The sequence below is a fragment of the Camponotus floridanus genome, unplaced genomic scaffold (assembly GCF_003227725.1).
Source record: "Camponotus floridanus strain SB8 unplaced genomic scaffold, Cflo_v7.5 scaffold39, whole genome shotgun sequence".
Lineage (NCBI taxonomy): Eukaryota > Metazoa > Arthropoda > Insecta > Hymenoptera > Formicidae > Camponotus > Camponotus floridanus.
In genome coordinates, this window is record NW_020229536.1 from 806,870 (window position 1) to 831,338 (window position 24,469).

The 24,469-nt window shown below is 37.7% G+C and overlaps 5 protein-coding genes across 8 annotated transcripts; 3 read left to right on the forward strand and 2 right to left on the reverse strand.

Annotated features, from left to right (window-relative positions):
* LOC105249497 (CCHC-type zinc finger protein CG3800) lies at window positions 1–5,925 on the reverse strand. Of its 3 annotated transcripts, none has more exons than XM_011255013.3 (3): window positions 5,726–5,925; window positions 3,810–4,060; window positions 1–3,645 (listed from the first exon to the last, which is right to left on the reverse strand). In XM_011255013.3, exons 2-3 carry the CDS (start codon window positions 4,047–4,049, stop codon window positions 3,421–3,423), a joined length of 465 nt encoding a protein of 154 aa, XP_011253315.1. In that variant the 5' UTR covers window positions 4,050–4,060; window positions 5,726–5,925; the 3' UTR covers window positions 1–3,420. The 3 variants fall into 3 exon arrangements, with proteins under 3 accessions (XP_011253315.1, XP_019882562.1, XP_011253316.1); XM_020027003.2 differs by lacking the exon at window positions 5,726–5,925 and adding an exon at window positions 5,081–5,218; XM_011255014.3 differs by lacking the exon at window positions 5,726–5,925 and adding an exon at window positions 5,086–5,188.
* A 626-nt stretch (window positions 5,926–6,551) lies between these two features.
* Window positions 6,552–8,952, forward strand: LOC105249496 (dolichyl-diphosphooligosaccharide--protein glycosyltransferase subunit 1). The gene has a single exon (XM_011255012.3). It carries the CDS (start codon window positions 6,850–6,852, stop codon window positions 8,662–8,664), a length of 1,815 nt encoding a protein of 604 aa, XP_011253314.1. The 5' UTR covers window positions 6,552–6,849; the 3' UTR covers window positions 8,665–8,952.
* Window positions 8,953–9,330: 378 nt separating this feature from the next.
* Window positions 9,331–11,585, forward strand: LOC105249495 (putative deoxyribonuclease TATDN1). Its single transcript, XM_011255011.3, has 5 exons — window positions 9,331–9,613; window positions 9,996–10,175; window positions 10,363–10,756; window positions 10,843–11,046; window positions 11,335–11,585. Exons 1-5 carry the CDS (start codon window positions 9,574–9,576, stop codon window positions 11,438–11,440), a joined length of 924 nt encoding a protein of 307 aa, XP_011253313.1. The 5' UTR covers window positions 9,331–9,573; the 3' UTR covers window positions 11,441–11,585.
* Window positions 11,577–18,989, reverse strand: LOC105249494 (transmembrane protein 214-A). The gene is made up of 9 exons (XM_011255009.3): window positions 18,647–18,989; window positions 18,060–18,271; window positions 17,204–17,893; window positions 16,891–17,101; window positions 16,683–16,822; window positions 13,773–13,899; window positions 12,845–13,110; window positions 12,606–12,757; window positions 11,577–12,524 (listed from the first exon to the last, which is right to left on the reverse strand). Exons 1-9 carry the CDS (start codon window positions 18,768–18,770, stop codon window positions 12,398–12,400), a joined length of 2,049 nt encoding a protein of 682 aa, XP_011253311.1. The 5' UTR covers window positions 18,771–18,989; the 3' UTR covers window positions 11,577–12,397.
* LOC105249493 (ran-binding protein 3) lies at window positions 18,932–23,384 on the forward strand. 2 transcript variants are annotated; one of them, XM_011255008.3, is made up of 6 exons: window positions 18,932–19,007; window positions 19,085–19,179; window positions 20,675–20,803; window positions 20,977–21,051; window positions 21,173–21,864; window positions 22,657–23,384. In XM_011255008.3, the coding sequence occupies exons 3-6, from the start codon at window positions 20,788–20,790 to the stop codon at window positions 22,966–22,968; spliced, it is 1,095 nt and encodes a 364-aa protein (XP_011253310.1). In that variant the 5' UTR covers window positions 18,932–19,007; window positions 19,085–19,179; window positions 20,675–20,787; the 3' UTR covers window positions 22,969–23,384. The 2 variants fall into 2 exon arrangements, with proteins under 2 accessions (XP_011253310.1, XP_011253309.1); XM_011255007.3 differs by lacking the exons at window positions 18,932–19,007; window positions 19,085–19,179 and adding an exon at window positions 20,376–20,447.
* The last annotated feature ends 1,085 nt before the right edge of the window (window positions 23,385–24,469 follow it).

Here is a 24,469-nt window from a genome sequence, read left to right on the forward strand (position 1 = left end):
TTCCTCTTCATCCTCCTTGTCTTCTTCTTTCTTTCTCTCTGTCGCTCTCTCTCTCTCGTTTCCTTTCTTTTTAAGTATTAATAGATTAGTTTAATATATAAGTCGAGCCGTGGACCCGGCGTGCGCCGCCGGTCGAATTAAATTCATACACTGTAACAGTCGTATTCTTTACAATATTCGTACGTAAGTCTTGTAGCAGAGACAAAAGCGCAGGTGCCCTAATCGCACTCGTATTTTTTTTTTCTTTATAATAATTACTCGTATTATATGCTCTCGTTCGTACCCCTGGTGCCGCCAGCGAATCCGGAGACTGTGTCACGGAGGGAATCGATTTTACCACAATTTTATCCTACCTCATTCGAACTGTTATTCTTACTCGTGTGTGATGTGTACTCGACCGCGTTAAATCTTACAAATATTCTCAGCCAGACAAATACAAAAAAGCAACGCCTCTGGGAAGCCTTAACTTAAAAGCATCCGAAAAATTGGAACAACTTCGTAAACATCGTTGTCTTCGATTCCATCGAGAGAATTCAAACGTCCTGATTTAAACGTCCGGTTCTAAATTGCCAAATAAGAAATCCTTAAATATAAAACGCGAAGGATATTCCAATCTTTCGACGTCCACTCGCCGAGGACTTGGTCCGTGCGCCGGGGCGATAGCACCAGAGGCCGCGAAGTCCGATAATAGCGCGAAGTACAATTTGTCTGATCCTCTCCGAGTCGTGTGAGCACTAGCATACCGAAACTACGCAATGAGATCCGGCTTTAATTAAGTCCCGAACAGTGTGTGTTAAGTGTATAAAATTGTGTGTTGCAGGACACCTGGGTTTACTATACGAAATACCCCCCCCGTTCCCCGAGCGCCCCGTCGACGCTCCCACGTGACAGGCCGCGACGACGGACCCGCCCGGGTCTCTTCTTCCATCGAGATAGTCAGGCACGCCTGGCTTCTGAACGTTAATACACAATTGTCGCTGCTGGTAAAACCACTGGATGCATCCGCGCGCATCAGTCCTTCGGATCTGAATCAAAAATCTCTCGCTATATCCCGGCTTTTGGATGATTGAATTGATACCGCGTGTGTCGCGCTCTACTGTAAACGTGGTCCGGCATTGTTTGGAAAAAGTAGTCGGGAATCTAATCGTGTGTCTCTTATTCTAATTTCGTTTTTTTTTTATTTATTTTTACTTTATGAACACTGCGCGCCGCGATCGGACGAGTCGCGGCTCTATCTCTCTCTCTTTAACATAATTTCGCGCGCACGAGTCTCTTTTTTTTTCTTTTAAGAAAAATCTCGCTTTGTACTCGCGTAGAGTATATGTGGTCATATAAGTGGTCATCCCCGCAGCAGGGGGATAGTCTTTTTTTTCCCTCGAATCCATCGCGATAATTTTTTTAGATTTTCCCCTTGTTTCTTTCGACCGTATCTACAAATTTTGCTCCTACATAACTTATGAGTTACGTATAGGAAAAGAAAGTATATATATCGACCTCAGCAACATGTTCTCTATACATGAAAAATATAATTTTCTCATGGCAATACAAAGAAGAATCGTATCATCGGAATTAGTCACCAGCAACGACCAGAGTATAAGCTAGCTTTTTACAGTACAAAATACAGCTCCTGCACATATGCATAAATATATGTATACACATATGCGCATATATATATACATATACCTAGTAACGAAGTATTTTCAGCAACATGTAAGGATATAGTAAGGTTGGTACACCCTCTCCTCCGGAAAGGAGGAAAGGGCTCCTCTTCTGTTCGTCACATGTTCATCAACAGCGAATGTCCATGAACGGCGATAGTATGAACAATATGAGTCTATGTTATTAACAATTATATGATTGTACGTACAAAATGTACCAACTTGTACAGACTACCGTGTTTATATGTATATATACACATACATATCGTGATGTAGCAATCGTTTCGAACGTGTCATACTGGTATTAAATCGCAAATCGCGTTTCGTTCCCTTTACGCTTGGTGAAACTGCGCGAGAAAAGCGCACGTCTTCTCTCTCTCTTTCGCCCTACTTCGTCGAAGTCGGGGTGGGCGAGTAAAAGATCCGGTATAACTGTATATAAACCCGTAAACACTGACAATCCTACAACTATATATCGCTTTGTCACGGAACTAGACGAGTCCGGTATATGGAAGAAAATAATGAAAGAAAAGTGATAAAACAAAAAACGAAAAAAAAGAAAAAAAATGAAAAAAAAAAAAGAAAATAAAAACGCAAAAATGACGTACATATAGTAACAGCTCGGCGAGAATCCTCATTACATCCTTACACATTAAAAATTAGCGTTACTAAATCTTATTTTTATGCATTCAGGGCCGGCATGTGTTCTCGCTTCTTCCATTTCTCGCTTTCGCTTTCCGAATTCATTTTTCCTTTCCTTCTTTTGTCGATTTATGAGTGTCGGCTAGAGAGTTCGAGAGGGAGGACCGGAGAATACAAGATGCGTGGATGCGAAAACTGTTACGACGTGAGCCTGTGCCTTCTTGTGTGACTACTTGTTCGTAAACCGTGTCAATGTAAAAAAAAGAAAAAAAAAGAAAAACAAAATATTCCTCTTGATCTACCCGAGCGCCGAGTATCAGTCTACTCTTTTCTTTTCTTTTCTCATGTGTTCGTCATATTAGTCGTTTCGTAAAATTTGCTTGGTTCGAACAAATGCGAGGAAACGCGTAAAAGAGAAAATCTTGCGCATATTATACTTGAATTGCGTAAAAATCGTCGAAGATACGCATCGAATATCGCGAGACTAACTGTTGTCGGAGTTCCCCGAAGATCCATACATCTTGCATCGGAAAACAATGCGCATACGAGACAGTTCGAAGGTCAGGGGACAGAGGACTCATGTCTCTACATTCTAATCCAATCGAATGTTCATAATATTATTATATAGGTGTGTATATGTATGCTTTGTGTAGAAAGTGTGTATCATGTAAATGTTAAATGTGTCGTAGGAGATGAACCCTGCGCTCATTCACACGTAGCAATACAATGTATATGTGTTGATGTATGTCGGTGTAACAGCAATAAAAACTTAAAGACATCATTAAGAAAAAAAATCCTTGCGAAGAGAACAACGGTGGGCAGAGAGGGGAAGGAGATTTGGGAATAAAGGACGAGGAGGGCTAGGGCTGGCCTCCGGGAATTGGGAGCACGGTATATGGTGGCAATCCGAACGATTACGATGACGATGACGACGACAACGGCGACGCTTACAGCGGCGACGATGACGACGTCGGCGACACGCGTCCTCTGCGAATTGTATGAGTCAACGAAACATACGTCCGCATCATCCCTACCTAGCTACAATTCCCGGTAGTGGCGCGCGCGATGGTAAACGGCTTATCGTTATCGTTAAGCGAGCGGCACGGATTCCGGTTGTCTCCTACTTCCTGTCATCTTGATCGCATTCGCGGCTTATGTGACCGGTTTTGCCGCAGATGTAGCAAGTCTTGCCACCGGCCTCGGTGCAGTTGCGGGCGATATGGCCCGTCTTGTTGCAATTATAGCAGCTCTGCATCGCAAAGCGGCCGGAATCGTTGCCGCCCTCCGGGCAGCTGCGCGCCATGTGACCAGTCTTGTTGCAATTGTAACAACTCAACTCCGGTCCCTGTCGGAAAAAACATCATGCAATTGTCTCATATGGCTTCTATGTCGTAGCGCGGTGCGCTACGCCAACTCTGATCGCGAGGATCCATCCACAGACTACCACGTCGAAAAACCGCTGCAGGTAACTCGAAGTAGCTACAGCTCGAGTCGCAACAACATACTGACCTGTTGACAGTCTTTAGCAATGTGTCCAACACCATTGCAACGATAGCAAAGGTCCTGATCCTCTTTGCACTCGCGTGCAAAGTGTCCAAATTGATTGCATTTGAAGCACTTCTCTCGGCCGCGTCCAAAGCCGCCGTCTCTGTCGCGTCCACGATCTCCTCTGCCTCCACCTCCGCCTTGTGGGCACTCCCGTGCAAAGTGACCCATACGGTTACATTTGTAACACGCACTCGAACTCATCTTTTACAAATCTGCAATCAAACATACACAATTACACCTAACAAAAATTATTCAATTCTCATATATTTCTCCTATAATCTATCAATGACATTTGCTACGTCACCAGTAATCTCTGAGTACTTTCAAATATCCTTGCAATAATCTCTTATCGTATACCTGTTTAATTGCACGTATGTATCTCGCATCTGTTCTACGTCACAAAATAAACATGAAAAATAATTTTACAATTTTACCCAGACGAGACGGAGAAGGAATGTATCGCACTTCACACTTACTAGTTCTCAAACTTGTTATTTATTACACCGGGGAAATTCCAAATCCAAATGCATCGCTATTCAAATTCCAATATTATATAATCGCAGGGAAAAAAGAAGGAAAAAAAAAAAAGGTAAATTTGACGTACTCCGTAACCGGGTGCATCTCGAGAGCGATTCGCGGATCACGCAGATCTGCCATATCTAAAGCGCATCCCGTGCGGCGCGCTCGCGCGCCTCGCACACAGATGTCTCCTGAAGGCGCGCGCGGGCGAGCGAGCGAGGCGCGAACGGGCGGAGGAAGGGGGCAGGAGGGTAGAACACGCAGGTGAATGTGCACTTTATCGGCGAGGAGGCCGGCGCTTCCTGCGAGCCGCGGCTCGCAGGAAGCGCCGGCCGGATAGCGTCGACAGGCCGCGGGCTCGCGCTCGACTCATGGCGCCGGATCGAAGCGACGCGCACGCGAAACGCGTTGATAAAATGGCATCCCTCTCGCGTCGTCTCTCTCTCCCGGGAAAGGAGGTCCTTTTCGCCTTTCTCGACCCGCGCCAAACGGCTGGGAAACGCTCGAGACGGAGGAAACGCGGCGCCCACGTGCCCCGCGAGGTCGACCGACGACGATGACGGGATAGGAAGTTGGACGAAGGAGCATCGGACACGAGGCCAACCGCGTCGGATGCGCGACGTGAAAATCACGCACTCGTCGCGCCTCGTCGCCGTCATCGTCGTCGACGACGTCGACGACGATGATCGGCGACGTCGGATCTCTTTCTTTACCGTACTCGCTCTCCTCGACGACGATGCTCCTCCGGGTTTTCGCGGCGCCGTACTACAACGTGGCTCCTCGATCCGCTCGCTCGCTCGATCTCTCTCTCTCTCTTTTCGTCTTCGTCACCCCGCGCTCCTCCCCCCGCCATCCCCTCCGGGACCCCTACTCCATTTTCCGCCGGCGTATGTATGTGTGCTCGTATACGCACGTATGTACGTACATGCGCGTATACGCGATACGTACGCCGCGCGACGTGAAGATGGCATCCGTGAGTGACGCCGCGCGCGCGCTGCGCTTTTTTTGCGCCGAGCAAGAGGAAAGATCGCGCGTAGGCGATGGCGACCGCGATGCCGTTGGCCGTCAACGACGTCGACGGCAGCGACGACGACGAGGCCGACGGCATCGCGGTCGCCCTCGTCTCGTTCGGGCTCGCCTCGCGTATCTCTCTACGCGACACGCGGCAGAGGATGCGTTTCGCGGCGCGCGAATCGCGCTCGGAGCGCGGACGGGACCCAGGCGCGAGGAAGGCGATGGGACCACGTGCCGGGATTTGCGGCGCACGGTCCCCCCGCGGCAGAAAGAGGGCCGCTCTCGCTCTCCGGCGACGGCGCGAGCCGTCGCGAGGAAGAGAGAGCCGGCGTAGATGAACTCACCCTGCTCTTAAAGTGCGGATTCCGTGGGACTTCCTACTGCGCCGCTACGACGATGCGTACAATGACGATGGACCTACGGGAAGTGGTGTTTTCCGTGGGAAAAATCGGACCGACACTCTCCAGCGGACGGCTCGCGGCGGGCATTGACTACGAAAGGGCTAGACCGGCCAATCGTCGTCGTGTTAACCCGCCAAACTCTCGGCCGCAACAATGAACGCCACCTCTTCTCGCCTGTCTCCGCCCCCACGCCGCTTCGCTCCGCGAATCCCCGCGCGCTACCGCGATCGATCCGCTCGCCGATTGGCCGCCGCGCTCCGCGCATCCCGCCGCGTAGCCAATCGCGCGAGGATTTTATGCCGCAACGCGATACGCGATTTCCCAAGGCGCCTTCGCAACTGACGGCTGGCTTGCGGGAAACGGATTCTCGCGAAGGAAATTTGCGGAGCGCGTAAATTGATGAGAAAATTTATTGGTCCATAAGTATAACATACGAGGAAAATAAATAATCCATTTCTATGCTTATTGCAAGAGCGAATGGATCCAAAGACACGTTCATTGAGTGGTTAAATAGTAATTGAATGTGATTGGCTTTTATCTTTGAATCCACCAATCACACATTTGCTTTCGATTCATTCTCGGATAAAATATCTCATTCTTTTCTATTTTAATACATCCGTGACTCTAAGATTGACCAATCACGGTTATTCTATTCTTCGAAGGAGTAGCTGTGGTTGGTCAATTTGTCAACTAATAACGATGACATTATCGATGATATTCAACGAAATAATCATTAAGTTAACAATCATGACTCTGCCTAAATTTATCTGAGGTCGAAGGAAGAACGAGAGAGCCAAAAGCCACAGGAGAGGAAGGAATGTAATGTTACAAAGGTGACAGATCCATTCTTGAACACAATTTCAATTCGCGTTGAAAACGCGGACGGAGGTTAGCCTCGCTGGTCATCGGCCACGTCTATCTCTTACATCGCTACATGTCTACGAACTGCCATAGGTAAACGCCACGTCTATGTCACGTACTCGCGCACGCCGGTAGCGACAAGAGCGCGCGTGTCACCACTGTCAGTATCCGCAATCCCGTAGACCCCGTTCCTGAGGACGCCGAAGATGTCTCGTACTCGCGCGGGCGCGTTGATATGCGTCCTCGCGCTCTGTGCGTACACTCTAGTGCACGCCACCGACCTCGTGGACCCGGACCTGGTTGTCAGAAATGTCGAGCGGCACATCGATTTGCAATCCCAGCTGACCAAAATCACCACTCGCGTGATCCTGGACAACAACAGCAAGGATCGCGCCATCCAGCGCTTCCTCTTCTGCCTGGACGGCGCGCAGAGGAAGTCCCTCAGTTACATAGCTGCACACGTGGAACCCGGTAAACTGGAGCTCAAGGTTACGCCGATCAAGACGGCCGAGGTCGACAAGGCCTTCTACTCCATCGAGCTGGCCAGTCATCTGGCACCTCGTCGCACTCTCACCATAGAGGTGGAGACGATCCTCACTCACGAGCTGGTACCGCATCCTAAGCAGATCGCCCAACAGGAGAAACAGCTGGTCAAGTACACGGGAAATGCGTACGCCTATTTGCCTTATGCCGTAACTAAACAGACGACTTACGTGGCGTTGCCGTCTCGCAACATTGAGAGCTACACCAAGATCAAACCTGTCTCCCAGACTGGCTCGGCGATAGCTTATGGACCGTTCGAGAAGCAACCGCCTTTCGCCTACGAGGAGTTGGTGGTGCACTTTGAGAATAACAACAAGTTCCTTACGGTGACCAAGCTCGAGAGAACCATCGAGCTCTCTCATTGGGGTAATATAGCTGTCGAGGAGCACATTGATCTCTTGCACACCGGTGCTTTGTTGAAGGGTTCCTTCTCTCGTTACGAGTACGCTCGTGAATCCAAGTCCGGACAGGCCAGCATCCAGAGCTTCGACACTATCCTCCCGGCGGCTGCTTCTGACATCTATTACAGGGACGAGATCGGTAACATCTCCACGTCGCACACTCGCATCAAGAAGGACTCGGTAGAGTTGAATCTGCGGCCGAGATTTCCGCTGTTTGGAGGCTGGAAGACTCGCTACACGATCGGGTACAGCGTGCCCAGTTACGAGTATCTGTTTCATTCCGGAGACGACTACACCCTGGAGATGAGACTGGTGGATCACATCTTCGACGACATGATCGTGGACGAAATAATCCTCAAGATCATTCTGCCGGAGGGGGCGCACAGTATACAGCTCGAGTTACCGTATCCCGCGACTCGCTTGACAGATTCTTTGCACTACACGTACCTCGACGTCATTGGACGTCCGGTGGTGTCCGTGACTGGAAAGAATCTGGTGGAGAATCATATCCAGAGTTTCAGGTTGAAGTATACATTCCCGCGTCTGCTGATGCTGCGGGAGCCGCTGCTGGTCGTGGGCGCGTTGTGTCTATTGTTTCTGTTAGTCATAATATACGTCAGACTGGACTTCTCCATCGACAAGGACGAGATTTCGGAGAGCAAACTGAGGATCGCCGGGCAATGCGAGAAGATACTGGCCGCGCAGGATCGTCGAGTCACGTCCTACAACGAGCTGGACGATCAGCTGGCCTACCTAAAGACGAACAAGGACGCCAACGCGTTCCTGGCTGCGGTGAAGGGCATCAATCAGGAGTACAAGGCAGCCACTGGGGCGCTCAACGAGATCGCGCAGAAGCTGAAGGGCGAATCCGGCGACGTGTACGATCGCGTGCAGGAGCTGCAAAAGTGCGATCGTTCTCTGAAGGAGCTCTACAACCAGCAGCAGGCGTTGTACGTCGATAAGCTGGTCCCGGGGAAGATCGGTCGCCAGCAGTTCGTCGAGGCGGAGGCGGCGATCGCCAAGAAGAAGGAGGACTGCGTCGAGAAGATCAACGCGATTGTCAAGTCGCTCCAGTAATTGCATTCCGCGAACGAACTTGAGAATAACTTGATGGTGTATTTTTGCAATACGTACAGTAATACAAATCTCTGTCGCATCTGTTAATATTCCATTCGCGAGAATGTAAACGAAGGATTCCACGAGTTTACAGACGCATCGAGTCAGAAGAAGAAAGGAAAAAAAACTCTTATATCTCTCTGTACCGTAAATTTAAGATTTGTAATAAATACGTGTAGGAAAAGACGGTTTTGTTTAGGCCTTCTCTATAAGACTGTTGTACCTAAATAAAAGAATTTGTTGATAACATCTTGGGATGTATATATAACAATTTTCCTCGATGCAGATTTGCATTATCTAAAAAAATTAATGAACGAGATTAAATTCAGCTTACTAAGTTCCTGTAAAGTTTGAAAAAAAAACCTATATTAATATTTAAATATATATAATATATATTAATATATAAAATAAATATGTATAATAAATAATACATAAAATAAATAAATAAAATAGATTAATATATAAAATAATTAAATGTATATATACATGAGATTACAAAATAATTGTAAAATTATATGTTGAGCAAAAATTATGTGTATTGTAAAAAGGTAGAAATTATCGATGAGATCCGCGGATATAAATCTTCCTGGAAATACATCCATCATTTTATTAAAGGAAGAAATCGGGACTCGGTAGTCGCAACAAGATTAAATCGATGTTTTGCGGCGGCGAGGATCGCGTCGTCGAAACGAATCCTACTGCGCATGAAAGCGCAATGTCAGATGTCAGTTCTCTTCGAGCCGAGCGTCTGGCTCTCATCCATGTGTCAATGGATGGCTGAACCGGTTAACCGAGGGACACCTGCTAACCTCTTTGCCTATTCTCGAGCCGATTCCTCGGGCTCCGATAATTCGCGCGGGAGCAATTCTTATGCTTAGGACTAGGATGTCCAATCTACGGAAATTCATAGGTAAAACGATCGTCTTTCGCATCCGCTCTCGACAAAACTGCGTACTCCATAATTTGTCTAGCGTCATACACACACACACACACACGTACACATGCGATGAAGGTTATAACGATACAATTAAAATCGCTTTCAATCGATAGTTTGCGAATTATTTTAATTTTTGCATTTTCTGGAAAAATTTCCTTTCGTAGTAACTTTGGGTTTCCTGAAACTGAAAAAAGGCATTGTAGATATTTTAACATTGTCAATAATTTGCTAATAGAATATCGTATAATTTACTTGTATTTGTGTGTAATTGTATAATTAAATTGTTAAAAGGAGGTTTATTTATATATTTAAAAGGAGACAAAACCTTATATTTTTTTTGTTTTAATTGTTGTAGATATTGGAGCTAATTTAACAGATCCTATGTACCAAGGCATTTATCATGGGTCTCAAAAACATCCGCCAGATTTAGACAAGGTTTTAGAGCGAAGTTGGAACAATAATCTTTCTAAAATCATTATTACAGCTGGTAGTGTGGAAGAAAGCAAAAAGGCGCTTGAAATAGCAAGAACCGATGGCAAGTATCTCTCTTTAAACATGTCAAATTTCTTAAAAGATTATTCAATATATTTCTTTTATGTTTACACATTGTAAATAATTCTAATTTTTAATATGTGTTGTACTAATTTATTATATTAAATTCTTTGTATTCTTTTATTCTATTACTTACAAGTTGTTGATGGTGATTAATTAACATATTGCAGACAGACTGTATTCGACAATTGGTTGTCATCCGACTCGTTGCAACGAATTCGAAGAATGTGGTGATCCAGAAGGATACCTTAAAATACTGTCCGATCTGGCGCTAAATAACAAGAACAAGATCGTCGCTATCGGCGAGATGGGCTTGGATTATGACAGATTGAATTTTTGTCCCAAAGAAACTCAAAAGAAATATTTTGAGATGCAGTTATCACTGTGTTCCACATTGAAGTTACCAATGTTTCTACACTGCCGCAACGCCAGCGATGACTTTATACGAATTCTGAGGAAGCACAAAAATGAATTGACGCCAGGCGTTGTACATTCGTTCGACGGCAATCCAGAAGACGCGAATTCCATATTACAATTAGGCTTGTACATCGGCGTCAATGGATGGTATGATAGTGCGTGATTCTTGAAGAGAGCTTGACAAAAAGAGAAAAAAAAGTTGAGCCGATAGTAATGTTTGTTTTGCGTTTCAGTTCCTTGAAAACGGAGGATAATCTTTTCGCAATCACTACTATCCCCTCAGATAGGCTCATGATAGAAACTGATTGTCCGTGGTGCGAGATCAGGCCGACTCACGCGTCCGCAAATGACGTTATCACACATTTTCCGTCTGTTAAGAAAGAAAAGTGGCAAGCAGACCAGATGGTTAAAGGACGGAACGAACCCTGTACAATAGTGTGAGTACCTGTATAGCATAAATTGATTATAATCAATTATGGTATTATCAATGACAATATTTTAATATTTCTTGAAAACAAAGTAAAAAAATATAGTATAAAAATTAATAAAAATATGTGTCGATATGGAACACTTTTTTCCAAATCGTAACATGACATAGTTTTGCTTTTTATTAAAAATTATATAACACTAATTGTACTTTGTGTTTTTAAATGATAAGCAAATAATTGTACTTTTAGTGTTTTTAAATGATAAGCATATATTTCAATTGCATTTTCTATTTGCAGTCAAATATTGGAAGTCCTAGCACGGATTAGATATGAGGAAGAAGAATATCTATGTAATCAAATATATAAGAATACGATGAAACTCTTCTTTCCATATGAATTATAGTGTGCAATCACAAAACGAAAATGTAAGCGCACCTAGAGTGCAGCATTAATGAAAGCACACTCGTGGAAGTAATCAGGGATAAAAGCTGTGAGAGAGGAGTATGCTTAGAAGGAAGAAAAGATATATAAAAGAGAAACACGCTGCCGAAATGCTCTATTGAAGGAAGGAAATGAAGACACTCATTTTTACATACGTAGCTTTATGGAGGTGGCTGTTGTCCACAGATCTCTTCCCATGTAAAACTTTAATATATTCTTGTTAAAATTATATTATATATCATCATAATATCATACTCATCTATCGCATTTTGTCACTATTATTACCATCATCTCATTATTATTATTATTTGCGATATTTATTAATATTATTCTGCTATTCCTACAATATCACTGTTGTCACTGTTATTGCTCTGACCCATCTCTCTGACGTGATTTTTTATTAATTGATTGATAAATGATCTTATTTTTTTACCTTTGGTAGTATACTCCTATTTTTGTATTACATTTACAAGAAAAACTGTTACGAAAAACAATGATTTTATTTATAATTACTCAATATAGTCGAATATATTCAATCAATATCCTCAAAATTATAAATGAAAATACAAAATATTAAAGTTCGCATTTTGCGCATACAGAGACCTATAGATATATTATATATAGATATATATTACTTATCAAGAATGATTTCAAAAAATGATACAAGTATTTATCTTAATAAAAAAGTGTTCGCGATTATTCATATTTATCAAAAGGTCACGAAATTTTCTTCGTCAGGACCAACCAAAATAAGATGCTCTCTTTTTGAGATATCACAGGTAAAATGGCCGACGTATTCGTGATCTTCGAAAGCATATATGTAAAGTTTCCATGTCATAAATAATAAATGCCGAGGTATGTGGATAGATGGAGATTTCGTTACCAAAAATTGTTCTTAGAGCAAACCAATAGATTTTATTCATGGCACTTTGGAGAGAGTCTGTACTTTCTCATACACCCAATCATATGTTTGACTGGCATACGATTGCGTCGTATCAAAAGCCCATATGGCGTAACTCCGGAGATTATCCGGGCTAAGTTTTCCCCTGAAGACAGAAAAAGAAAAGATCACAGTCAGATATTCAAGTGATGTATATATGCAGCTTCTATATAAGTGTAACACTTACACAAAAACATTCTTCTCCAACCATTGTATCGTTGCAGTGGAATGTTCGATAACTTTCTCTCCAATCAGAATGAAGGAAACTTTCAAAAACTCCAGTGCTTGAAAACTTTTAGTTTTAGTTTCTTCTATAATACCTGGAGCATAATATTCGATCTGTGCAAGAAAGATTCATTATATATATTATAAGTATTATAAGAGTTGTATATATGATAAAATATTTAAAATTTTTATTAGACTTACCGTGTCGAAAACTACAGGTATATTTTTTTCGACATATGCTGCAGCATTGTTATATAGTCTAACTGAAATATTTCTCATTATAAGGTAGATATCACCAGCCAATTTAACATATGGTGAACTTAAGTCTACAATAGCTTTATAATATTCTGGTGAGCTATCCTTGATTGCTTTATGTCCTGCAGACCAATATAACTTTATTGTAGCCCATGCTTTTTCAATATGTTTCAATATTCCATTAGTTTTCAAGAACTTTCCAATTTGAGATGCTATAAACACACATAATAAATGTTAATGTATAATCAAATAAAGGACCAATTTGTATCTCAAATTTAATTACAAAGAAATTAGTACAGAGAAAGTATTAATGGGTATGATGTTTATAGTAGCAATAGAGAGTTTTGCCAATCAACCATGATAATTTAGACTTCAAACAACCACGGGGGTTACAAAAGAACTTTTAGATCTAGTGCTGTGGTCAAAGAAACACTTTGAAGGATATGCTTTGAAGTTTGATTGATCAAGGATTAAAGAAATCTTTACTCTTCTTATCTTGATCAATCAAACACTTCAAAGCATCTTCAGTCCTTGACCACAGCATAAGTGACATTAGAGACTGACCTAGCCCAATCCATTTTCTTTACTACTACTACTATTACTACTACTACTACTACTACTATTACTACCATGATAATTTAATTGTTCATGTCATTGTAAACATTATAAGGTGATAATAAGATTGTAGGTGATAATAAGGTGTGATAATAAGATTGTAACTAACTCTGAATGAACATTTTATATAAAATGTTAATTGTAAAAATTTAAAAGAAGACGAGAGAACAATCTTTTAGAATGACAAACCCATAAAATAAGCCTTATGAAATAAGAAATAAGTAGAGTGATAATGTTGTTGTTTGCGAAATATTCTTACCTTCAAAGGAGCCATGTTTTTGTGTATCATATGCTACAATAGCACCAATAAGTACTAATAAAAGGAGACTGGCAGATCTCCATGGAAAACTGCGACGCGTGGAAGAGGTCATTTTCTTAAATAGTGCCTGAAAGAATAAATAATAAAATTGGCTTCTCAAAAATTTATTTAATATACCAAAGTTTCACTCAAACTTTAAAAGACGATTGATCAAACGTCACGCGAGGATTTCGTCTTTTTTTACGTTCAACATTTGCCTCTCGCGTTGATTTCTTTTATGCACGCGAGAATGAATTCTAATTGATCATAATAAATAAAATTGATAGTAAAATATGCAAAAATAATCGTGACAACCGTGCTTATGAGAGAAACTGTACCCTATGTAAGTCCTCCGAAAAGACTGAAATCGCGATTACGTGAAAACTAATTAATGATAATTCATGACAACATCCTTTCATCGATAGCTCATCGATATTGAAAAATCGGCCTGTCATCGATATGTTGGAAAAATGTAAACAGCCACTCGAGCGACTCGATCTTTCATTTCTATCGCGAGTCACACATAAATAATTACGAGTTGCGTCGAAAGAATCGGAAATTGCGAGATAAACACACACACACACAGATACTCACACACATACATTTATATATACACATATCCAGACGCGAGGAATTTTATCTTACCTGCGGAAACTCGAGACGCGTCAGAGCTGTTAACCGGGACTCCGATTTCGTTCCGCGACGTGGCTCGAAAAAAAAAAGAAAAACGCGGAGAGACGCGAATGATGTCAATGTCGTACTAGTCGTACAGCCGATCGCGCGGTGAGGGGGCAACGCGAGCGATCAATAAGTCCCGTACACTCCCGAAAACAGCCACCTAACCTGCTGACGCGAGAGCAGATGCGATGGAGTTTGTTCGAATCGAGCCCGCCTCTCTCTCGGCCGCCTGTTGACGTCGAGCAGGGACGAAACTGCCCGAGCGAAGCGGGTTCAAACGCGCCGAGGGGCTCTTCCCCCGCGCGAATCACTCCGCTGCAAAAGATCCTCTTCGATCACGAAGAGCGATTCGAACAAACAAGCTTTATTGAACTATCTGAATATTGTATCAAGAGTATTAATCGCGGAAATAAATGTAAATTTACCTCTTCGATTGCGCACTATAATTTCTAGCCGAGAACACCAAGTATGCCGCTATAATTTCTAGCCGAGAACACCAAGTATGCCGCGGTAATTATGGACAATTATGAACAGTTATGAAATTTTAATTAACTCCGACTTGTATGATCTCTCCAAATTCCTCTTTGGAGAAGTGTGAGCAGAGTGGCGCGCAATGTTTACGACAAGAGTGTCTTGCCTCCGGACTGGGGAATAAGAGAGAGAGAAAAACACACACACACACACACATACACGTTTATATATACATATTTACATATGTACATATATATTTATATATATTTCAACCTACCAATTTATAAAAACTTTGAAAATCAATTGATAGTAGATACCAACGCGTTACAGAATTTAACTTGTTGATATATATATTATACCCGGTGTTTGGGAATATATAGGGATACGATGACGCACTACGTAATAGATTTTACGTATTGACGAAGATTGCGACGTAGTACGTAATTGTGCGTCTAATTCTAATCAGCGATGACGTTATTTCACGAAACGTATCTATCGATCATCCTTCTTTTTTTATTGTTTTTTTTATATCGATTATGAACTTTCTTCTGAGAGTTGTTGTTTGTAACTAAATTCTTAATCTCCTTCAATGTATACTGTTTTTTAATTTTTCAAATTACTAGTCTCTAATCTTTAAAATTATTTCCGTATAATTTTCGTGTTTTTTCTCTTCTCTAAAAAACTATATAATATATTTATAGATAAATAGAAATACAAAAAAGAAAGATTTAATCGAAATGTATAGATATTTTAAAATTATATTGAATGAAATTTTCATATCAGACGAAATTCAGGGGATCGATCGAGTTTTACATTAAATATAAAATAGTTGTTGCTTGGCAAAAGCGAGAAAATTACTATAATCCATATAAATTTAAGAGAAGAGAGAAGAATTCAGTGAAAGGGAAATATGCTTTCCAAGTTTAATTGTCCATAACTGTCCATCAAAATGACTATCTATCTAAATGAATAAGTTTTCGTAAACCTCGGTTTTATGGAATATCGCGAGACACACAATGTGTGTTTTAAATTAGATGCAACGCGCAGAAAGTATGCAAATTTATAGTCATTACCTATTTGCACACGCAATCTTTGTTAGAGGTCGAATGTGGCGGGATGTCATGCTGCGAAATTTACAACGTAATTGGTTTTAATAACGACTAGTAATTTCTTGCTTGTTGCTTCTGCGGCGTTTATCAACGCCTTTTGTAAACACGATATACGACTCTAATAGAAAGCAATATTTTTATGATTTCATGCATGGTTTGTATATTAGTGAAGAAAATACACGATATCCATCATTGCATTTATTAATCGTGTAAATGCAAAGAAAACGTACTTTCACCTTTTTAAGATAAACAAATAATTAAGCTTATTTCTTTTCTATAATAATTTCGGAAACAATTTTTTAATTAACATGTGCTGATTATTAATTTAGATATTTTTTTATTCTCTATATATTAAAAAATAGCTGCATTATATATTCATATTAAAATAGACTTGGAAAACATTTTTTTAGTTATAATCTAAAACACGATATATCAGATAATCACAGTTGATAAAAATAAATATTTATAGTGTTGTGTTCACGTTTTCTTCAACATAGCTTATAATCAATTAAATTCTATATTATTTTTCAAAGCACAATATGTGCTTATAATTTTATATTCTGATAAAATTTTGTATATATAAATATAATACTGCATAAATGAAAGCACTTACTTGGGATGTTTTTTTGCATGCCAGGGCCAAGTTTTCGTCTTTGGCTTTTTTCCATTTTTCATTATTGTTTTGAATAAATCCGAGAGTTTCTTTCAAATGCTTAGCTTTGAGTTTTGTTTGCAAAGTAGGTAAAGTTGTATCTGTAAAAATGATTTTGTGTAAATGTATCCATTTATTTTTATAGTATATGAAAAGCGCGGGTACTAACCGATATATGATAAAAGAAGACTGGATTGATACAAATGTTTGACATAAATGGAATTCCAAGTAGTAAAGCAAAGAGGTTCCGTGACGAGGCAGTCTGCGAGAGCCTTAACTAACTCATGTCTGTAATTCGGATCTGACTTTTGCGATACTTTTCCCATTAACATCTCGAATAATTTCGTGTAACTTATATCCTTGTTCCTAAACAATATCGACTGCAAAAGATATCATTTAATTCGTCGCGTGCCATTCACATAATTAATGATTAATTGCGCGAAAATCAAGGCTCGTGAAAAGATTCGCATTGCATTACTTACTCGCAACTTGTCGATACTCGTACTAATCTCTTTTCCCAGATTTGCCGGTTGAATGTTTTGAAATCTTTGAGAGTAAGTATCCATGATAATATCTAGATAAAGATCTAAACTAAGATCGTGAACATTGTCATGGCCGAAAACAAGATCGTTGAGAATCTGCACGACGTAACTGGCGTATCCCTTCGTTTCCAGCATCGGTGACATTACCTCGTGCCAAATCTTTAAACCGACTGCTAGATTCTTTTTGCCAGCTTGCGACCAAGCCCACAACAGGGATAAGCCAATATTCTTCCTGTTCTCGTAAGAGTTTCTTACGCTAATCAATTTGGGAATGTTGGCGGCAGTCATCTCGGGATTTAAATGCGCTAGTAATTGCAAAAATATCTTGTGTCCGATAACTGGAATGCCTTTAACCATGTCAGTAGCCATTGCTGTGAGAGTATTCTCGTAAAAAATTTGTATAGTTTGTTGCCCCGCCATTTCCACTGCCTGTTCGAGTATGGAAGAGATCGCCTTAGGTACTAGACTTAATGGATAATCCTTAGGTTTTCCTGAGAATATTGTATCTTCCTTGCTAATAGGTATCTTGATGTTGAGAAAAGCATTGAGTTCTTTCAACCAGAGCAAGGGAGCTTCAGGAAATCTGATTTGCGCAGTAGTCAGAAGTTCATCGAGCTCTTGTACATTGATCTGTGTACATTGTAAAAAAATTTATAGTACATAATTCAATATATCTGTGCTTTTGCGGAAAATTTTTTCTTTTGTTAAAATGGTATGATATAATAAATGCCCAGATATGAAAAATTAATTGCAACTATGCTTCTACATATCTATTTTAAATCAACAACTGCCTTACTGCGTTTAATGCATCCTTAATAGTTTTGGGAGGTTTTTCCTTGGGTTCTTGCTTCTTCTTCTCAGCTTGTTGCTGTTTTTGCTGCTGCTGTTGCTTCTTCTTCTCCTCATTCTCTTTTGTCTTGTGCTCTTTTGCTTGTGTCTTGGCAGGCTTTTTATTCTCCTTGTTTCCATCCAGATTGTCATAGAGCGTCTTTACTTGACTCAATGGTACTAGAATCATTCATAAATTGTTAGATAACTATCTTGATACATGAGAGCAAGAAATTAATGTTTATTCATAAAGTAATGATAATTTAAAATGATGATTTGTCACAAACCATATAAACATTCATTCAGTCCATTGTATATTACTTTGCAACAAAAAGAATGAAAATAACTGAATCGCTCGCAAAAAAGTACATACATTAGTACCATATTGCGACTATTTTTTTAAAGCATAGCTGATCGGTTATTCACCAGGATCGTATAATTTTTACAGCAATATCTTGTAATTGTAAAGACAAAGTTGTGACAAATCGGAACAAAGTTGTAGAAAGTTAGAGAATTAATTTTTTTTTAAATAGGTAGGGGTTATAGCGGACTTACAAAAGTCCTCAACTTTCGGCGCGTTCTCGATAAATTTCTTCTTCTCGGCCTTCGTGAGCTTGCTGGACTTGTCGTTTCCCCTGTCCTTCTTCCTGCTGACCAATTCCCAGCTACCGGACGACATTGCGACGAACGCGGATCAACGACAATACAAATACAACGCGGTGACAACAAACACGATATACCGTTGACTCCGAAAGGCACTGAATTGGAGCTGACTTAACTGGAATAGGTACAGTGTATGATCAAAGTACAACGTGTGTCGATCTAGTTTGTTGGTGAGGTGTCAATTAACACACAGTGGTACGTGGTAGCGCATGCGTATTCGCCGAATTGCCACGCGCACCGGCGAAATATAAAGGTTCGTCTTTTTTTATACTAACACTTTTTGTATCACGTATATTATTTCTCACGTATATTTTTTCTCTCTCTTTAAAGGTCGCAAGTAGTACGTAGTACCTATACTACAGCTGTTTCATGTCAAATGAAAGAAAGCAGAGAGTAAAAAGATAGGAAGATAAGAAGATAAGAAGGTACAATTGAGATGATAGATACTCATTCTTTAATTATCAATCCATTGAAATCGATGGATGAATACAAAATTTTATTTTATATAGTATATATATTATCTCTAATCTTTAGAGAGAGAAAGATTATATATATATATATATATATATATATATATATATAATCTTTCTCTCTCTCTCTCTCTCAATTATAAAAATTATTAAAAATTTATATATATATATAAATTTATTATTATAAAAAATTATTAAAAATTTATATATATATAAATTTATTATTATAAATAATTTTTATAATTGAGAGAGACAGAGAGAGAGGAAGGGAAGGAGATTTATTGTCTCAAATTTATTACTTTTATATGGAAAAAAAACACAATATAAAATAATATCAAATTAGTAAATTAATAAACCTTTTGCAAATATTATAATCTACTTATTTTTATTATAGAGTTTTAAATTAATTTTCAATTGAAAGATGATAATAATATTTTCTCAACATGCGCTAATCGAATTATCGCGCCTTTTCAGTGAACTTTCAGTGCGTCATGTCATATAGTACCGCAGTCTAGATAATATATAGAAGTCTGTACGTAGAGCATTTACATGACGTACATAATGACGTATTAGACTTGAGATTGGTGGTGGAATTTTCGAACAATTAATATATGAAAATTATTTGTTAATTATTTATATCATTCAAATAGTAAATACAAGTTACTTATCATTTTTTAATATCTCTGGTAATGACTTTTTTATACACTAGTTTAAAACAATTATATCTCCACATCGTTTGGCATTTGAATATATGTTATATATGAGTTTTTTATTCAGAATAATCGATACTACAACTTTCTAAAAATATTTACTATTCCTAACATATTGTATATAAACACTTATATGTTATAAGGGGTGTCTTACAACTATCGTATAACTTTCATATAATTTTCCATATAATTTTAATCAAATATAAAAGAGAGTCAAAAATCTTAATATAAACATTTTAAAATATTGTACGGAGATGAGACACCCTGTATATGTCTTCGAAATGAACCCAGCTTAAAGATATCTTTTTATACTAAACTCAACGCAATTTTTAATATCAAGAGACGTCATTCATGATCATGCATAAAAAATAACTGATTGATATGTACATACATACTTTTATTTTTAATCATTTGTACATCTTTTGAAAATGAATATCAAATGTCAATATGGAAACGTACCTTAATAATGTCCTTCGGCTGTATTCATTTCGAGAAAAATGGCGGATGGCAAGGGTGCGTTTTGTATTTTCTCTTGATTTAATTATATTACCCAAAAGTGTCATGAAATAATATCGCGTAAATACTGAAAGTACTTTATATCACATGATTTATATGATGTGGCCTTTAATTAAAAATATATTATGCATTTTTTATCGGTGAAAATTCCATGTTTACATGTTCACGATCTGACAAACTAACCATTCATGTCAATAATTTTAATTTTTTATGCTGTTTTTTAGAAACTACAGAGGAAATTGATCGTCCATCACTTGTCCTAAAAGTTGATCCGCCCGAGGAGTCACTGGAAGATACCGAAGATACCACCGAAGATTCGACGAATAGTAATTCAGCTATGCAATCTGATTGCGGTATATATATTTACAAGTATTCCAAATTATTAAAACGTTTCATATATTATTCAGAAATTCATAGAGCAATTACAAAAATTAATATTTGTATATTATAAATTATATATTTTTTTATTACTTTATTGCAAAATATTTAATTGTTTAATAATACAGTAAGTTTATGAATTTTGTAGAGGAAACATATAAACCAGAAACGAATAACCAAGAATCTACATTAACATCCTTTAAATCTTCAAATAAAAAACATAGTGAGTTATATAAATTAAGAAAACTGATGTATATTCATTATACATTTGTATGCATATGTATTTATATATATATACATATAAAAAAAATATATATATGTATATACATATGATATATTTACAGGTCCTGTGTTAGTTGCTTCAAAATTTGGAAATTTATTTGGTGTTAATGAATTTTCAAATTCTGTAACTAATAAATTGAAGTCGTCTATATTAAGACCATCACAATTAACTGTAGTTACCAATAGTTCTACTACTGACAAAACTGTTTTACAACCTGCAAAATTTCACAATCCATTTACAAAGATCATCGATAATTCTATAGAAGATGAATCTATGACAAAAGACAATAAAACTGAAGTGAATATAGAATCTAAAAATGAAGAAAAATCTGCAGAAGATATAAAACCAAAATTTTTACCTTTGGGTGTGAATACAAAAGAGAATGAAAATAATGTAAATAATACTGTAACATCCAGTGCCGATACACCTAGTTTTGTATTCGGTCAAAATTTGAAGGAACGTGTTACTGTTTCGAATGATGCGATAACAGAAAGTTCAGATAATTCTGAAAAAGAAGAGACAAAAACTGAAGAAAGTAGTGAGAATGGATCTTCTAAGCTTTTATTCTCAAATGCAGCTGCAAATTGTCGTGCTACTGTAAGGCCAGGTTTAACATTAACGCAAGCAGCACAGGTTTTAGAAGAGGCTAATCGTGCAAACAAAAGAAAATATAATCAAGTAACATTGTTAACTGGTGAAGAAGGAGAAACAAACATTCTTCAAATGAATTGCAAATTATTTGCATTTGATAAGGTATGTATAACAAATATCTTTTAATGGATAAATTCAGAGTTAGGAAATGATGCATTACTTCGTATTTCTTGGTTACTTATAATTGTATTACTATTATTTTTTCTTATAATTAAAATAATGGTAATGATATTATAAATTTTGTCTGTAATAGAAAAAATAATTTTCACATATTTTTTTCAATAACAATGAATTCAATCATTATTTTTATTTTACTGTTCTATCTATGAATCTATATGACATAATTATCAAATATATACAAATTAATAAATAATTGATAAATATGAATTTTATTTTAAATTCAGATCATGTATTTAATTCTTATAAATTTTGAATATTAAAAATGACCCATAAACAGATTAATTAATTAACGCATCAGAAATTGTATAAAATTAAAGATACAAAAAAAAAAAAGATTTTGATATTTACATTTTCGAATTTACTAAGAAACTAAGAAAATCTTTTTATCTATATTTATAAGAAATTTGAAAATATTAAAAAAAATTATGTTTGCGATATTTTTTAAATAAGTTTTTTTTTGATATTAAGATTCAAAATTATTATGAAAATTAACATATATGATAGTAATATAAATGTTGAGATTTTACTTTGTCTTTGTTATATTTAATATAAAAAAATATCCAGAAATGTAAATTTCATTAGTATTTTATTAGTATTTTAGTCATACAATTATGAATGTATACTACATAAATTTAATTTTGTACAATATATGGACTACTTATGCGTACTATTGAATTTTAAAAATTTTTGATTTCTATTTTTTTTATATTGTAGACCACTAGCAATTGGCAAGAAAGAGGAAGGGGAACATTAAGACTTAACGACCGAGATGAAGAATCTCGTTTAGTTGGTCGTACCGCTGGAACACAAAGATTGATTCTGAATACGAAAGTATGGCCGGGTATGACTGCAGAACGTGCTGGTCCTAAATCATTAAGATTAACTGCAATGGATGTTCATGGAGATATCCGAATTTTTATTGTCCAAGCAGCACCTAAAGAAGTCGATGAACTGCATAATCTTTTATTGCAGCGACTTAAACGCGCGCAAGAACGCCATCCTAAAAAAGTAGCAACTGATCATTGACAACCAATTGATAACTCCAATGGGGCGTTAGCCACATTAGCATCAGCTTAATTCAAGCAACTATAATAGAGATCACTAATATGTAAGAAGAGCTAAATTTTTCAAAAGTATAAGGCTCTATCTAGCATATGCGCAATAGAATGGCTATGATTTGTGCCTTCCTTCAGAAGTTGCAACCCTGTTGACACCAGTATTTGTCGAAAGACAAAGAAGATTAAGTCGTGGTACGCATATATAAGTTGATATTCTTGTACAAATTAGATTTGCTTTTTTTTTTCATAAATATAAAATGTCTTTATAATCATTCCCACTTCATAATCTTTTATTTGAAATTTAAAGTTTCTTAAATAAAAGTGCGTGTGTGTTATGAAAAATAGGGATTTTTAAAGATAGTGTAATATCAATTATATATAAATTGTTATAAATTATAAAATAAAGAGCAATTTAGTTCTTGAACTCTTAAAAATTTCAATAAGTTTATATTTACACTGAAGTCTGCACAATTATTACAGTAAGTGATTTTTTTCTAATGGTGATGTGTTGTGTTAATCTATATAATAGATTTAAATAAACAGCTTATATGTACACAATTTTACGATTAAGGTATGCATGAAATAGCTGAAGAAAAATGAGTTAAGCTATCTGTGTACTACCGTAACTGTAATATTGCCGTTATCTGTATGTTAATTTGTATTTGAGAGATGATTTGTAGAAATGTACAATACAACGGCATTATTATTATGAATACTACTTTCTGCTATTATAATAATTACTTACTATTATAATAATTATTACTATTACTACTACTACTACTCTCACTACTCTACTACTATTACTACTAATTATTACTATTACTATTACATTATTACTATTATACTATTATTACTGCTACACACAAATGCTATTTTAGATGTACATAAAATTTTCGATTTATAGTATGTACATAGTCAGTGTATGACGGGCAGGAGGGTTCTGGTAACACTTTTTTATTTTTCTCTATATTACAAAATCAATCTATTCTTAATCTTTGATTTCGCCTATTAAAGTTTATTTGATAAAACTTGTCCTCTGTACTTGTTAAGTAAATAAAACTCATTGTATACAATCTACAATAAGAAATTGATATTACTTAAGAAAGAAAAAGAGAAGAGATTGTTATGGATTCAAATTTCCAGTCTGTGTATGTGATTTATGGAAAATGTATTGCTCATTGATTATACGAGAATAATGAATAATGTATAAAAACTCTTTCTTCAATACACATATCGTCTTTATAAATAATTGCATATAAGTGTGTCGTATGTTAATAAAGACAATAAATGATTTGAAGTAAAATCATAAATTCAAGTCCATTTTTGAAATTATCTATTTTAGCATATTTCATGTTTTTTTCTGTGAGTCTTTATTGCTTTCTACAAATAAAAAGATAACAATACAACATACACATGTGCACATATATAAATTTTTTTTTTAATTCTTTTAGAAAAAAATTAATAAGCTG